At 41.6% G+C, this 16,726-nt stretch overlaps 1 protein-coding gene across 3 annotated transcripts in view; it reads right to left on the reverse strand.

Moving 5' to 3' along the window:
* ATP2A2 (ATPase sarcoplasmic/endoplasmic reticulum Ca2+ transporting 2) overlaps window positions 1–16,726 on the reverse strand; it is a 54,152-nt gene that overhangs the window by 5,454 nt on the left and 31,972 nt on the right. The window contains exons 7-20 of one of the 3 annotated variants that reach the window (XR_013390978.1): window positions 16,087–16,172; window positions 13,953–14,417; window positions 11,315–11,403; window positions 9,708–9,810; window positions 7,647–7,778; window positions 7,410–7,532; window positions 6,933–7,151; window positions 5,958–6,293; window positions 5,450–5,670; window positions 4,638–4,840; window positions 3,678–3,763; window positions 3,185–3,318; window positions 2,324–2,441; window positions 364–2,188 (exon numbers count right to left, since the gene is read on the reverse strand). Coding sequence is in view for 2 of the 3 variants with exons in the window: in XM_028710228.2 (XP_028566061.2) it covers window positions 1,919–2,188; window positions 2,324–2,441; window positions 3,185–3,318; window positions 3,678–3,763; window positions 4,638–4,840; window positions 5,450–5,670; window positions 5,958–6,293; window positions 6,933–7,151; window positions 7,410–7,532; window positions 7,647–7,778; window positions 9,708–9,810; window positions 11,315–11,403; window positions 13,953–14,417; window positions 16,087–16,172 (2,585 nt within the window). In the remaining variant the exon portion in view is untranslated. Of the gene's footprint in view, window positions 1–256; window positions 2,189–2,323; window positions 2,442–3,184; window positions 3,319–3,677; window positions 3,764–4,637; window positions 4,841–5,449; window positions 5,671–5,957; window positions 6,294–6,932; window positions 7,152–7,409; window positions 7,533–7,646; window positions 7,779–9,707; window positions 9,811–11,314; window positions 11,404–13,952; window positions 14,418–16,086; window positions 16,173–16,726 lie in introns of those variants that run through there. The other 2 variants (XM_028710229.2, XM_028710228.2) reach the window with 2 other exon arrangements.

The raw sequence follows: 16,726 nt of genomic DNA on the forward strand, positions 1-16,726 counted from the left end.
CTGGAGGTGCTGACGGTTGCTAAGGAATAGTCTAATGTGAATTTAGGAAGGGGAAACACTGTTAATTCTCTAATACTTCTCTAATACTTTACAGGTCTTGCTAGCTTAGTTCTAAAGATTTAACCCGATAGAAATTGGGGGCGCAAAATATGCTTGTTCTCCAAGACATCTGAGCCTTGTGATACTGGAGGCAGAATGTGAAGAGTGGTGATAATAATGTAGCACAGCAGAATATCTGACAAAACGCAGCATGGAATGAAGGGAAAATTAGCATTTATTCTTTGACATGTATACAGCATATGCTATCTTTTTTTAACACAGCACATCACCACTGGAATGGTGAAATGGAAGAGAGATACTCACTTCAGTCGATGAATGTTGGAAGGCATTGGAGAGAAACACCACACAGTTAGGACTGTTAATGAACTTACACATTGTTGATACAGGACTCAATTTGGAGGGGGGGAAACACAACATGCGGTAACATTTATCGCAATAGAATGATGGTGGTTAGTGCCACATTAAAAATAAAAATAGTTCTATACAATATGTTCATTTGGTCATGTGGTATTTACAGATTTTACAAAAACACACACAGAGACGTAACACGCACACGCACACAAATTTGTTACTTTGCCACTTCAGGGTAAGATGTGGCCAGCAGACTATATCCCAAGATGTGGCACTGAGAGTTAAGAGACCTAACCAAAAAAAGACCCTGTGAGAACTCCAGCTGTGCAAACGCAAGTCCTTTCTTTCCAGGTCCCATTATGAATGCCCCCACTTTTAAAAAAAAGAACACAAAAAATATTGACGCATGGATTTTGCTAATTAAAATGGAGCAGCCTCCAAGGTATAAATGAAATGAGAAACAAAATTTTCTCAATTAAAAAAAGTTTATTTTTTTTATTTTTTTGCTTTGCCTGAAGTCTATCCAGGTAGCCTTTTACCTTTCCTGCTTCTCCCCCACCATCCCAAAGTGGGCAATGCTGGTGAAAATGCTGTTACAATAAAAATACATAAGATATTTAAATAAATAATATTTTTCTTTTAAAAAAAAATCTACATGTGATGGGGGGGTTGAGGAGGAGAACAGTAATAGGTTGCCCCTGGAGTGGTATTTTCTGCACCAGCAAAAATAAGCATACCTCTTACAAATACAGGTGTAAACAAGATTCAGTTGTTATTTAAAAATATTGGAAAGGGCAAAAAAGGGGGGTAGATACTGAGGTAGCAGTATACATCTGCCCAGTGCAGAAAAAAACCAGCTGAATGACAAATTAAGATTAGGTGACCATGCAGAAGACATAAACAATTGCATGCTTTTTAGTTTAAGAAAACACACACCAAAACATTCATTCCCTAAAATCTGCTACCAATTACAGTTTGCTCAATATAGTGTCCACTGGCACTCCCCCCGCAAAGCACTTTTTTTGTTTGTTTTTACAAGGATGAGTTGACTATTAAACAGAACACTGTACATGCTTCTCCTCTACAAAAAATATTTGCATAAAATAGTGTTAAATTTCTCTGTACATGTCAATGGACACCCTAGATGTGTATAAAAGGGGGTGGGGAGAAATGCTACTCCCCCACTGGAGTTGGGTCAGGGGAAGTAAAAGAAAAAACCCAAAACGTCTAGCTCAGCCCTTCCACAACCTGGTGCCCCTCCCAGGTGTCTGGGGTACAACTCCCATTGGGCCTAGCAAGCACAGGTGGGCTGGCTGTGGCTGATGGGAGTTGTAACAGCAGGTATCTGGAGGGCGCCGGGATGGGGAAGGGCCGGCATAGAATATGGAACCTCAGACACCGGCAAATATGTTCATGTGAAAATTCAGCAGAATAAGACAATTGCTTTAAACAATAAAAAAATTGATTTAAGTTAAACATCTCTCTGTCAAACTGTTATCTCTTCAGGTCAAGACAAGAACATGTCGCTAAAGTTAGTGTCTGTGCTATACAGCCAAATAACCAAGGGTAGGGTAATGAACACAAACGGCCAGGAAATCCCTTCGGTGCATGCGGACAAAGAGCGTGGCTTGGTGGCAGGCGGCACACTATCTTTACCAGGCTCTAGGTAGTTACGGGCCACAAATTTAAGTGTCTCGTCCAGCAGGATGACAGGCAGCGAGATTTTCAACACCATCAGCCACTGGGTCAGATTCAGAGGTGTGATCTGGAAGATCAGCTGGGGAATGGAAGAGAAATAGCATTATTGGTGAAGCCTTTTGACTGAGCTGAGGGCCAAGAGAGCTGGGGATGACCAAGAGCTTTTCTTGCTTGGCTCAAGACTTCTCCTGGAACATGAGCTATGCAAACTTACTGGCAGTGGCTCCACGTAGAGGATAAGGAAGTGAAGAGACATGGACAAGCAAATGGAACCCAGCAGCCAGACGTTCTCCCAAGGAGGCATCCGCATCAAGGACTGGTTCTCTGACAGGCTGAAAAAAAGAATGAAGGCGTACCTAAAGCTTCACAGTTCACAGCAGCATGTGTGACTTGACCCAGGGCTCACAGCTCCTGCTCAAAGCCACAGCACTTCACCAGCTCTTATCTTCGGCAGGCTCAGAGAGTCTGCCACTCTACTTTCCCCTCCCACTAGCTTTAAAAACTCTTAATGCAGGAGGCTTCTTTTGGTTTTTCCCGTTCTGGCTGCCAAGATACCAAGTGCATGCATGTGCTACACCACAAGGCATTTCTCCTAGTGCAGAGTTTTGTAGGCCCACAACCCATCAGCAGCTCTCTAGTGAAAGGTCCACCTGCTTTAATAGCTCCCCACCAATGTTCTGCAAAAACTGCTGACCCAGATCCTGCTCCATATATCTACATTACACTGGATCAAGCCTGTCTAACGTTGCAATGCTTCTGACGGTGCCGAGACAGATGTCCTGTGAAGCTTAAGGCAGGCAATATTTCTCTTCAGTTTCTGCAGATAAAAAAGCTACTTCTTCTGCCCCATCTTGTGTACTGCTCCTTCATTGATTTATTTAAATCCATTGTTAAAAAAAGTAAAAGTAGCTGAATCCCTAAAGTCACTGAATTCCAGAAATACAGTGAAAATCACCCAAATGCAGAACTTCTGCAGTCAAGGCAAGTTCTTCAAATAGCATGATGCAATCTAGAGCTCCCATCACCGCATCACCGACACACGGCACATGAAAGCATCCATTTCAAGCACACCAACCTGTTGAGTGCATTACACATCTCTATAGTGACCAAGACGGAAAGTGCCATTGTCATAGGGTATGGAGACTCAAAGACCACACAGTCAACACCTTCAAAATCTGGATTGTCCTCTTTGCACTGCAGAAAATGGCTCTGGAAAATGTGAACACAAATACTAGTTAAGTACCCTCATGACATTACTGCTCCTCGTCCCCCGGCTGCAGCTCATCAAAATACTCTTGTGCTATCAACCATCATTATAATTCTTCTTGTTGTTCAGCTATAAAGTTGAACAAACCAAAGCTTTTTCTTAAACACTCTAATCTGATCTTTATTTTAAGCAGGAATTAGTTTTTTGACATGTGTAAGATCTTTCCAAAGATAAGAACTGGTGTTATTTTGAAAAGATACCAGTGCATTCCACTTAAACACCATAGTTAGCCAACAGCACTACAAAAATGTGAGCCTTATTCCAAAATGCTAATCTTGAAATATTGAGAAGAAAATATTACCAGCTGGTAGTAGGTAATTCTTGGGCCACCGTCAGCAGCAATAAACCACCAAGCAGCAGCTCCCACCGTAGCAGCTCCAACGTAGCCTTAAGGGGGGGGGGGGATAAATAATTTTAGTTCTTTCTAGGCTGAATAATGGGCCAACTGTATTGCCTGCTCACCTCACCTGAACTTTCTCTCCTCTGTACAATAGGTTACTGTGTAACCCTTGCCCATTTCCTGCAATTGCTATCCATGCTCATATCTTGAATGCCAAGTAACCACAACTGGATTCTTTCCAGCACCACATATCTCATTTAAAAACAGACCCAGAGATGGAGCCAGAGCTCTGTGCAAGACACACTTACACTTTCCCCACTGAAAACCTGCCTAACGGAAGTTAACTCTTCTACAAACACACACACACACAAATTATTTTATCAGATAATTCAATCCAAGGCAATGCTGGCTTTAAAAAAACATTTTGGGTGCTTAGTTAAAATGGAGAGTTCAGAAGTAGATTTAGCTTGGTAGGTAAACTGTTCAAAGTGAGTTTCTCAAACATGGGTCCCCCGCTGTTGTTGGACTACAACTCCTATCACCCCTGACCACTGGTCCTGCTAGCTAGGGATGATGAAAGTTGCAGTCCAACAACAGCTGGCGACCCAAGTTTGAGAGACACTGGTCCAAGTGGCACTTTGCAGCCATCTTCTGCAAGATTAGCAATTGCCAAGAGAAAGGAAGGTGAGGAGGAAAGGATGCAGCAACAGCATGTGATAACGAGTTTCAGTACCTTCTACCATTCTGCCAAATTGCAATGCGGACCGGCTGATGCCATGCTGCTGCCCTAATTGGACTCACTTGTGCAAGAGCAAAGAGGAGAAGGGAAGGGAACAGGGAGGTACTGGGAATGAGGGAAGGGGGAAAGCAGAAAACCTCTTGTTCTATCCAGGGGTTCGCAAATCCAAAATCAACACTCACATCCAATGGCCAAGTAGCGGAAGAAGAGCCACCCAGAGATCAAGGGCTCTTTGGGATTACGAGGTGGTTTGTCCATGATGTCAAGATCAGGGGGGTTGAATCCCAGAGCAGTAGCAGGGAGTCCATCAGTCACAAGGTTTACCCACAACAGCTGCACAGGAATTAAAGCTTCAGGGAAACCCAAGGCAGCAGTCAGGAAGATACTGTCAAAAAAAGAGCAAAAGTAAGATTAATCATGTTAACTGAAGGATTTAATGGATATGTTGTACTTAGGGTTTTCACAGCATGAGAGGAAACTGGGTTACAGCTATTTAAGAGTCAAGTATTCAAATTAGCTGCAATCCTAACAGTTCTTGACGCTATTCGACAACCAAGGCAAGTCCTATGCAGCCTATGGAAAGGAGAACTTGAGTGCTGCATTGAAAGTGGGATGAGAATGATAGTCGTTGGCAACTAGGGACCATTCAGTGTGTCTTTGCAAACCACTCTTTCATTACCCAAAACAGCAGAAGTGGTTCCGAAGAATACATTGTTACACTTAAAGCTCTAGTTTGCACTTAAAAGCTCTCTGGTTTGGCACATCTATGGTCTTTGCTAACAAATTGTCCAGAGCTGAGTTGCCACTAAGCACTCTCCAAATCCATCCTCTGACATTTTCTTCTGTTTAAGGGGGGACGGGAAAGGTTCCCTAAGTCGCTTGTCAGCCACCTCTGGATTGAATTTGTCCCAGGAGGCCAGACCAGCTCAATTTATATCAACAAAGTTCACTTGTGCAGTTCTTGAGGGGAGTTGAGATTGCTTGGCACACCTACCATACGACCTCTCCAACATTGGAGGAGATGAGGTAGCGAATGAATTGTTTCATGTTATTGTAGATTGCACGTCCCTCTTCCACAGCTGCTACAATGGTCGAGAAGTTGTCATCAGCCAGCACCATTTCTGAAGCTGTCTTTGCCACCGCGGTGCCTGACCCCATAGCAATGCCAATCTCTGCTTTCTTCAGTGCTGGGGCATCATTTACACCATCTCCAGTCTGAAAGAGAAAGTTTGAAAAGCGGGGGCACTGACATGGCCCATTGTGCCAGCATACAGCAGAACTGGTTCCAAGCACAGCCCCATCTTCATCATCTGATAACTGGGCAGCAAGTTAGGGCGGACTAATGTACGTTCTATCCTATTCTGCATCTTCATGCTGGCAGAGAACTGTTTGGAACCTCCGTAAAATGCAACTGCATAAAGACCCCTCCCCTCAACTAGTACACAGATCTTTCTCTACACAAGAAGTTGCCGCCTATCTAATGCCCCACCTCTCACACTTACCATAGCTGTGATCTCATCAAAAGACTGGAGAAACTCAACAATCTTAGACTTATGGGAAGGCTCCACACGGGCAAAGCAGCGCGCGTTTAGGCAAGCGTCCCTCTGGGCAGCCAGGGAAAGTTCATCAAACTCACGCCCTGTAAAGGCTCTCGTGGTGACATCTTCTTCTTCCCCAAAGATGCCAATACGACGACAGATGGCCACTGCTGTCCCCTTGTTGTCCCCTGTTATCATAATCACACGAATACCAGCTTGCCGGCATAACTTTATGGATGATGCCACTTCAATTCGTGGGGGATCCAGCATCCCCACACAGCCAACAAATGTCAAATTGGTCTGAAACAAGAATAAACCTCATTAAGCATTCAGATTTTCCAGCAACAAGGTAAAAGGCACACATCCTTAAGTTGCTGAACAGAACTAATATGTCTTTTACCATTGTTATACTATTACTTGTCAGGTTTTTTTTGAGGGGGTACTCAAGGGTACGCAGTACTGAAGCCTCTTTTTTTGGTTAAAGAGTGTGGCACTTACTGTAACAACTTCATGATGAGTACCTATTTTTCTAGGGAAAAAGGACTGCTATTACTGCTTGTACAGCATTTTTGTTTTAATTTGTTCATCTTCCTAACAATCCACAGAGGTCAGTTGCCACTGTTCTCATTCTATAGGTAAGGAATGGAGACTAGACAGCCCTAGGTAAATTTTTGTAGCCTAGGATTAGGTGGGGTTTATCACCAGCTGTGTTAGTTGCAAGGGCATGAACACGACCCAGGGTGCCTAGTGATAAATGCAGAATATACTAGGATGGTACTAGGATGGAGATGCTAAATGTTACAAACTAACATCAGCTACATCCCTTCCTCCAAGGAGCTCCGAGTGGCTCACTTGGTGTTTCCATCCAAAGACAAAACTCACTTTGTTTGAGGAAACTTCTGCCATTCTCCTCAAGCTGCAATTTGACAGTAAACCAACCTCGTAAGTAATGAAATTTGCAGAATCCTCTAATTTCATGTCTTCCCTTCTTAGTGGATTGTCGTGTGTCGCTAAAGCCAAGCAGCGCAGGGTATCTCGGCCTGTGCCCCACTCTCGGATGACGCTCATGATCTTCTGCTTAATTCCTGGTGTCAATGGCACTTTAGTGCTTCCAACCCGGATGTGTGTACACCTGTCAATTACTCCTTCGGGGGCACCCTGCAGGAGCACAAAGTGGGAGCCAATTAGCCTTCCAGGAAAGATCAGAACCACAATCACTTGCCTTTACACCACAAAGCCATCAAGGGGAATAAAATAAAATAAAATTAAAGTAGCTCACTCAACTGCAGGGGTCGAATACTACTAAGCACAGATTTATTTTTTGAGACGCCACTGCAATTTTGTTCTGGCACAACTTCAAGAGCCATGCTGCCTTGTAGCTAAGTACAACTGCCTGCTTCCATGAAGCATACTTGCCTTAACGAACATCTTGCTCATAGTAGTCCGGCTGGGCTTGTTTGGAGTGCAGTACACCGACATGGACTTTCTATCCCTTGAGAATTCAAGGGTGAACTCTTTCTTCATGAGTTGCTTTATCACCTGCAGGAAGGAGGTGGGAAGATGGAGAAGTCAGAATTGGAGTGCAATGAACCTGCATGAAAGGAGAAGAGTTTCACTTGGTTCTCTGCTGTGTATTACTTCAGAAGTACTGACCGAGTTGCAAGCGTTCGCCCGTTCAATTTTGGACAGTCCTTTCAACTCTGTGTCAAACACATTCATCTTCTCCACCAGACACGTGAGGGCAGTCTCTGTGGCTTCACCAACCTTTTCATACACTCCTTTAGCCTTTAACAAAAATGTTATTAGCATGATTAGTATCACAGTTTGCCTATCACTTACATATTTTGGGAGTCCTCTTGTTAACAGACATCCAAAAGTTCTTATTTAAAATGAAAACAAAACCAGAATTTGTGATAAAATCTATTTGTGCAATAATGGATTTTATTGAAAATATATTTTTGTACTGTACCAATTATTGCTTCCTTTTCCCACACACGAAGACCTACCTGGGGGGGGGGGGGCTTACCTTGACTTGCATTGGTACCTTAAGTGCCATAAGAGGCCCCCATTTTGTAGCAGTAAGTAGACTGGCACAGTGAGAACATAAGTCTAAGCCACACCAGCCCTTTCAAGTGTTTACTCATACTTGTCTATACTTTCTAATGACACTTCAAGCCCTAGTTTCTAAGGGTTTCATTCCCGGCAGTCTACTACTTTCTCTTGATTCACTCTACATCCCTACACTTTGACTTCTTCCACTCATGTCTGTGACCTTTCTCCCCACTGCATCTATCAAGTTCCTTCCTTCTAGATCAACTTTTGCATAAACAACCCAAAGAAGCATAACTGTCCTGCATGTTCTGCTATGTTAACCCTTGCCTATTATTTATGCTCCTTTATCCAAACCTCTTTTACCTTCCTCTGTCCTGCTCAGCACCAAAAAGGTCACTGTCTTTTATTTGGTATAAAACAAAAAAAAAAATCCTTCCAGTAGCACCTTAAAGACCAACTAAGTTAGTTCTTGGTATGAGCTTTCGTGTGCATGCACACTTCTTCAGATACACTGAAACAGAAGTTGCCAGATCCTTCTATATAGCGAGAAGGTGGGGAGGGGTATTACGGTCAGTACTTTATTTGGTATGTGTAAGTCACATTCTTTGCAGTTGGTATGGGGACTATCAGCGCAGGCTCAGCATAAGAAAACCTATTTGTTAATTAGAAGAATACACTACCTTGTCTCAAAAGCCCACTTCCCTTGGCTGTTCCGTGTTCTGCCTAACTATTTTAAAGGTGCATCTCAACCAGCACTCATTATGGAAGTGCTTTTTCAAGCTAATATTGTATAACCAACCATGTGTACAAGCGCCTCTTTCTTCCGGCCTTCTTTCCCCATATTTTTCCTTACTCCTGCACTCCCGCTCGATGCAAAGCCCCCATTTGGCTGTAAAATGGAGCTTCCAGACTAATTCAAGGGACTGTTCAAGTTCACACCTGTTTAGCTTCAGACTTAGGTGCTCTCATATCTGTCACTGAGTCCTTTGTATGAATTCATGTATGCATTGTTTCATACAACACCAAGGCTCTTCAGCGCCAAGATAAAACTATATGTTTCCCAGATCATGAAAAACTAACTGGTGCAGGCACAGGCACTTTTCACAGGATTCAAGAAAATACCTAGAGAGTAGATATGCACACCAGGCTTCTTTTACAGGTGTCAGAAATGCATCTATCAGAAAAGTATAAATATGTTGTATTGTGGCAACCCCACTTCTTAAATTCCCTTAGTGGGGATGTCTGGTCAAGACCTACATTGTTGATATTTTGATGCAACATTAAAATATGATTATTTCAGTCTGTGGCTGTTTTTAGTTGTTTTAACTTGATGCCTTGGTTTGGATATCTTGCTGCTGAATTGTTATTTCATTTGCTGTATACTTTTATTTATTTATTTCGTTTGCTATCTATTTGTACAGATTTAATAACCAAAAACAACTGAGCAATTCGTCTTGGACACAACTGCTGGAAGAGAGGTGCATAAAAGACTAAACAAACACACCCTTGAGGGAAAGTATCTGTTCCTGTGAACAGATAAATACCCTTAATCAAAAAGGATGGGAGGAATGTACCTTGACACTCGTGCTGCAGCCCTTTCTAACGTAGGAGAGCAACAGCAACTACTTTGCTCCCTCTCTTGAATTAGGAGGAGATACTTACCTCATTGAAATCCAGAGAAGAATCGTTGCAAAGGGCACAGATTGTTGCCAGTTCTATAAGACCATCATACTGACTGCATTTGACCAGTTTCTCATCTTTATGCCTGTCAAAAATATTCAAGAGAAAAATAGATGGTGAGACTTCAGTCCCAATGTCTGTGCTGTATCAGAGTAAACCACTGGCTAAGATCCTTCCTTCTCTGGCATGTTCATGTTATTCTCATCCTTCATATGCTGAAATCCAGAAAGCCCCCTGCAGCTTGGGCTTGGGATAAATAAATCACATTGACATGAATGTGAATGGACATTTCATGCTGCATTATGTTTACAAGGCCAGAGTCAACAGCAGAACTCACTTTTACAGGTAGTCTTTTAAAACATGGGCATTTAAAGTTCCTGTGTCCTAATTAAGAATTCCTCCTTGCTCACTCAAATACGAAAAGGAACCATGATCAATGAGGCAAGTGTGCTGCATGTTTTTAAGATGCTGTATTTCACTTTTGCCCTACGTGAATTTTGTTCAAGGGTAACTGAAATTAATATTACACAAAGAACATTTAGAAAGGGCCCATCATGGGATTGATTCACAACAAAAGCTTGTCATCAATGACTATAAAGACTGAACAAATTGAGATTTCTCTCTACTTGGGGGAAATTAGCTTTGCTGAAGCACTGATGAATCATGGCACCTCATGTGCTCCTCTTAAGGGCTCCACGTAAACAAAGACATCAACTAGGAAATGACAATAGATGTTATGTCTTTTCCAGTCATCATCTCAACATTAACAATCTGTGCCTTTCTTTGGAGCTATGAAGAACTGAAAAGACACTAGTGTGTGCACATTTCTTTATACGGAAAGCAGAGACAAAGGCATAAGAGAAGTGGTAGTATGATATGTAGATTCAAAAACATAACATTTCAGAACAATTTGGAGAAATTAAGGTTTGAAGGAGGGAAAGCATAGCAGTCTTGTAATTTTATAGGCCTGCCAAATTAAACAACAACAACAACAACAACAACAACAACAACAACAACAACAACAACAAATTCTAGCCTTCTGGGAGCCAGTAGAGGTCAGATGGAGAGGTCTGTCCTTCCTCTAGCACCCTGGTGTGTGATGGTGGACTCCAAGGAGGAAACAGTGCTTTACCCATTCTATACCAGGTTATTCACTCACCTGCATGCAAATCCTTGTCCCCATAAGCTGCCAGGCAAGTGCTTAAACACAAGCCTGCACAACAGTATTCATAATGAAAGAATGCACACATAAGAAATATATTCTAGGACAACAATGTAATTCTGAAGGACAGATCTAGAGTATATTTATAATGCTTGGAGTGCTCACAGTAAATAACTTATTAATAACACTCTTCTCCCTAAGATGGGCGAAATATCAATAACCTTGTGGAAAGCCTGCAATTTCCTCACAAAATTAACTATTCCAAAATATTAGCTTTAAATTGGTAATCTACAAATCAAGAGGTTGCACTTCAGTCCCGCTTTACATTATCCACTTCTCTTTCAGGCTGTTAAATTCGAGCCCTAAGTGCTGCTGTGCATACACAGCCAGACCTGTAAATGGTTCAGATGGCAAGAATCAAGCTTACACTTCTCCTATGGGAGCGTATGTTGAGCCAGTCACTGTAAATTCATTCAGAGAACAGCTATCTCCTTCCACTCGGTCCACAACGAACATCTGTAAGACAGGAAAGGGTACAGATCCAGTCAACCAACTGAGATAACTTAAAGCTTGAACATCAAGATAGAAGTGCAGGCAGGACTTTATATCAGTGGCATTAATAATTATAACATTTAGCTAGCACTTATTTTTCAGGATTTTTATAATATGGGCTTCTTCCACATACATTTCTTTAGATCTTTGCCTCTATATTCTGGAGGAATTCATTTTATTCCCAGGAAATCAGCCAAAGTTTAATGTTTAGTCCACTCCAGGTAAGCACAGAACACTCACCTTCATTGCCAGGTGTTGGTGAGTTTTAGAATCAGGCAAATGCTTCAGAAGCAGTGCCTGATGCCACTTTTTGAACCTGGAGTGACAGGAATGCAGCCTCAGACATGGAAATGTGGCATATGCTAGTCAATGTTCATTTAGCATGACCAGAACACAAGGAAGGTGAAGGGAAAAGACTAAGGGGGAATGGTGGGGCAGGGATCATTTTTCAGAAATTAACATGAGCACTGAGAAAGAGCCGGGGAGACGGCACTGCTGACCAGGCAGGTTTTTACTGAATGAGGGTCTTGAAGAGGCAGGGGAAATGGTTTTTTTAAAAGGAGCACTATAGTTTAAATAGAGATTGGAGCAGGAAGAGAGGACAGTGTTTACCAATAAGGGATGAGCAAAAGACTGAACTCCAATCCCCAAGGAGAAACACCACTACCCCACCATAAGGAAAACCTTTTTCAAAAGAACACCCACCATTCAAATGTATGCAGTTACTTTCCTTTCAAGCCTGCTGTGTACAAGCAACATGAGTAAATTCACATCGGCTTGGACTGGATAGTTTGGCAACAGACCATAATGCAGAAAAATAATCTCCAAGGATTACTTCTGTAAAAACTTCCTAAAGAGGAGGAGAGATCTCTTTTCCACAGGAAAATGCTGCTTTACTGCTTTTATGTGCAAAGGCTTTCTTCCAAAATCTTACAGACACCACTTTTCTGCATTACCTAATGGACTTGACACTAACAAAAAACAAAACACCCTCTCCCAGCTATATAGGATTAGGGAAATATTTTGATCTAAAAGAATGAAGAGCTCAATATTGCTACTTCAAAACAAATCTTTTTCCGAGGCAAAAGAGTTTGATGTTCCTATGCTAAGGAACCTTTCTGTTTTTTTGGCATCTGACTTCTTAAGAGACGGGCAGTTATGCAATACTCTGCAAGTAACCTTCTCTAGAATACAGATGAGCAGCTGCTTTGTGTTCCACAGGCACAAACACTTCAGCATAAAATTCTGGACAAGACTGGAAAGTAATACAAATAAGTAAACAGCAAGTTAAACAGGGGCACCAAAGTCTGTTACAGTCACACAAATATTAAGTAGATTCAAAAAGAAGAGGTCTGTTACTGTTTACTTATTTGAAATCTTACCCTGGCCCAATAATTTTGAATGTAATTATTTGCAGCCGCGTAATGCAATCAGGAGAAGCTCTAGCCCCTTAAGTCTTTCCAGCAATTACCCTTCACAAATAAAAGTGCCTTAATTTGATTTAAAATTCTTTCCTTGTGCTTCTATTCAGTTCCTGCTAAGAATATCAATCACAAGTGAGGCACAACCAACTGAATAAAGAGACTGGCATAATTGCTAAATAACAGGACAATACCTAGATCAGCATTCATCAACTTTCTAAACACACACACAGCTGGTTACTCTACAGAGAGTGCCTAGCATCAGAGGTAACTCTGGTAATCTACTCAATAACAGATTATGCATCAAATTTTACACCAGGGCCTCCCATATCTACTCCAGTTTGAATTTACTATCAAATACTGTGGACCACCCATGTGTGGGGTATAGAGAAAAGTGGAGAAGACTGACAGAAGTATGGCAACGTGGGAAGGAAGTAACTCTTAAGTCTTATCTATTCTATGTCTCCAGGGCCTACCTTCAATGAAATGGTAATCACAGGTCATTCTTCAAAGTTCATAGGCAATTTAATACAGAATGGAATTTTTTCACTCAAAATTTGAGGTGTTTTTGTTTGGTTTTGAAGAGGGTAATAAACTCATTAAAAAACCTGTGACAAGGAGAATAATTCCCAAGCCATCAACTTGGGAAGAGTCTATACATGGCAAAAAGTTTTATTTTCTTTTTCCATCTCTCCTGGAGCACATTTATCTTCACCCTATCAAGACTGCATCAGTGGTGAAGGAAAGTTATTCTCAAGGCACCTTTTCTCCTAGAGTTGAGCTCAGGAACTGAACAGATTCAAGGGATAGGCATTGGTTAAGTTTTGTCTCAAACCAAGCCATGTATTTTTCTCTTTATGTACAGAGTAATATTCAAGTTACAAAGAGGTAAGCACTATCCTTCTAATTAACTTAAATTATCCTTTCTGCTGATAAAGCATCTGCAATCACATTTTAATAAAATAAAGGCTTAGAAGCAGGCTTTGGTGACAGAGCTGTACTGACACTAAAACTGGCCTATTTCATAGTTCTGACAGAAACCTAGACAAATTACATAAGTTAGAAGAAACTAGATAAGTGAATTGACCATACCCTGCAAACTGACATCTGGTTGGTGGTAAGAGTTCCAGTCTTGTCTGAACAGATTACGGAAGTGCAGCCCAGGGTTTCCACAGATGGCAGGCTTCGAACAATAGCATTCTTCTTTGCCATTCGACGAGTACCCAGAGCCAAGCAAGTGGTAATGACAGCAGGCAGGCCCTCTGGGATTGCAGCCACAGCAAGTGCCACAGCAATTTTGAAATAGTAGATGGCACCCCGAATCCAGGAGCCTCCATGGACAGGATCATTGAAGTGACCGATATTGATTATCCACACCGCAATGCATATCAGGGAGATGACCTTTGACAGCTGCTCTCCAAACTCGTCCAGCTTCTGCTGAAGCGGGGTCCTCTCCTGCTCAGTAGCCACCATTTCATCACGAATTTTGCCAATTTCGGTGTTCACGCCAGTTGCCACAACCACTCCCATAGCTTTCCCTGCAGCAATGTTTGTACCCTAAATCAAGAAGTTAAAAGGGAATTGGAGAACTGTGGTTAATCACTAGCACATAAAGCTAGGTTATGCTTTTTCAGATACTATTTTCCACCAATACCTTATAGCCAAACTGCAAGGTTTGTAGTCTTATTTTGGCTAATTTGAGTTAACAGCAACATAAAATACATGAATGCAGCTATCAGCATTCTGGAAGTTACTTCAGATTTCATTCTGTCTTTGAACTGGGTTTTTATATACACAGGCCTATTTTGTGTGTATTTGTATGTACTACGTGCCCTACTATGACCATAAATTACTCTCTCACTCTAGTTTGGTCAGCTTTGAAAAAAACAATCACAGTGAGTGTCCAACATTGTAAGAATTTAATTCCTCTCTTGTGTATCTTCTCACCAGTCATGGATGGATTCATTACTCCTCCCATTCCAAGGAGGCAGATGGCTTTGCCCATGGCCTCTAAGTATTTATTGGCCAGTTATACACCAGGTAGCCACCATCAAATTAAAATCACCAACCAAACAGAAGCATCAAGTAAAAGTGATTATTAAAGCAATATTTATAGAAGTGACAAATGAGCAGCAGTTTACCAAGAACCTCCCTCCCAAAGATTCCAGAAACACCGAAAAACATGTGCCTGCTTAAGAGCCAGTAAGGCTGCACTTCTCAGAGGCCCACTGAAACAAGAGTTTACCAATCTTCTGAAAACAAAGACTAAGCAGGTCTTGGTAGTGGTCAATGCTTCTGTGTGGGAGGGAGATCCTAACTTTGCTGTTGCAGATGAAATCATGGCCTCCTGCAGGGTGACCTTAGGGTAGAGGAAGCTTGAATGCAAGAAAGCATTCACCTACTGTTTTCTTAAATCCAACAAAGGCCTCACATTCATTCTCTTGAAGAATGTAATTGTACTACTCCCTCCCACAAAGAAGCATAGACCACTTCCTTAGACCAGCCTTGCCAGTATGGGCAAGAGTTGGGCAGACATGTGGTCAAGCACACTTTTTGCATCTTCAAGTGACGCTCATCCAACAAATGCAACAAAGAACAGGACGTCCTATGGTCAAATGTGGCAACTGACTTGCAAGAGATGACAAAGAAGCTGAGCCCTTTTTCTAACCTTTTCTGCCAGGCACATTACAGGAGATTTAAAAAAAGAAACTGGGGTATCAGTGAAACTTGGAAGATAAGCTCTCTTAATAAATAGCATTCCAGTTACAAAAAAACACTTAGCAGTAACTGGTAGATGACAGAAACACCTTGCTTTATAACCATAGCCCTCACTTTTGCCTTTCAAACATGTACCCTGAAAACCTAGGATTACAAGCCCAACACGTCCCCTGGGCAACTGTGTGTTTCCAATGGTTTCTTTTTTTACTGCTCTTCATTTTTGCCTTGCATGTACAAGTGTAGCTAAACAAAGTTTACCATGATTGAAGAGACAATGTGTTTATATGCATCAGGTTTTTGAAGGCTCATTTAGTTCCATACAAGGTTACCATTTAGATGTCCAAGATATTCTTAATTCTTTAAACATGAGCTGCCCTAAACAAAATGATGGCTATTTTTTTTTTTGGGGGGGGGGGGAGGGAACCCATAGGAAGGAAGTCAAGAAACAGCAGAACAATCCTTTAACAATCAGTACGCACAAACAGGACCCCCCCCCCAATTTACTCACAGAAAAGAGCATGTTCTTCTTGTCTTGGTTCACTGCACGAGGATCAGGAACAGGGTCCGTGTGCTTAATTACAGACACAGATTCACCTAGATGAAGGTTACAGCTTTAGTAAGACATTAATGCCTCCATTTCCCACCTTTTTGCATCTGCAGAACATCACCTGTGAAAGCCATTACATCATAATACAAGGTTGACATAGATGAAAGGCATTTTTTTAATAGAAAAAGCCACTACATTAAAACTGTAACCTAGGGTTACCATACACTTGGAATTTTCCGGACATAGTCAGAACATGGCAGTTGTAAACAGTGTCTGGGTGGAAATCATGCTCAGATGTACAGGAAAATCTGGAGATATGTCAACCTGTTTCAGAAGTCTAGATTTTGATGAATTTCCTTTAAAATATCTCGAAAACATTTTTTTTTTAGATTTTGGAAAAAAAAAAAAGTTCAACAACTTCTGTATCCGGTTTTCCCTTTTTGAAATATGGCAACCCTACAGTAGCCATTAAAAAACCAACACCACCTGAAAATAGTTTTGATGCAAATAATTGGCAGGAGAAAACCAGGCCATAACAGATAGTCTAGGTAAGTTAGAAGAAAATCCTCCAATTAAGAGTTAGAGAAAGACATTCAACATA

Source organism: Podarcis muralis, chromosome 16 (genome assembly GCF_964188315.1).
Source record: "Podarcis muralis chromosome 16, rPodMur119.hap1.1, whole genome shotgun sequence".
NCBI classification, from domain to species: domain Eukaryota; kingdom Metazoa; phylum Chordata; class Lepidosauria; order Squamata; family Lacertidae; genus Podarcis; species Podarcis muralis.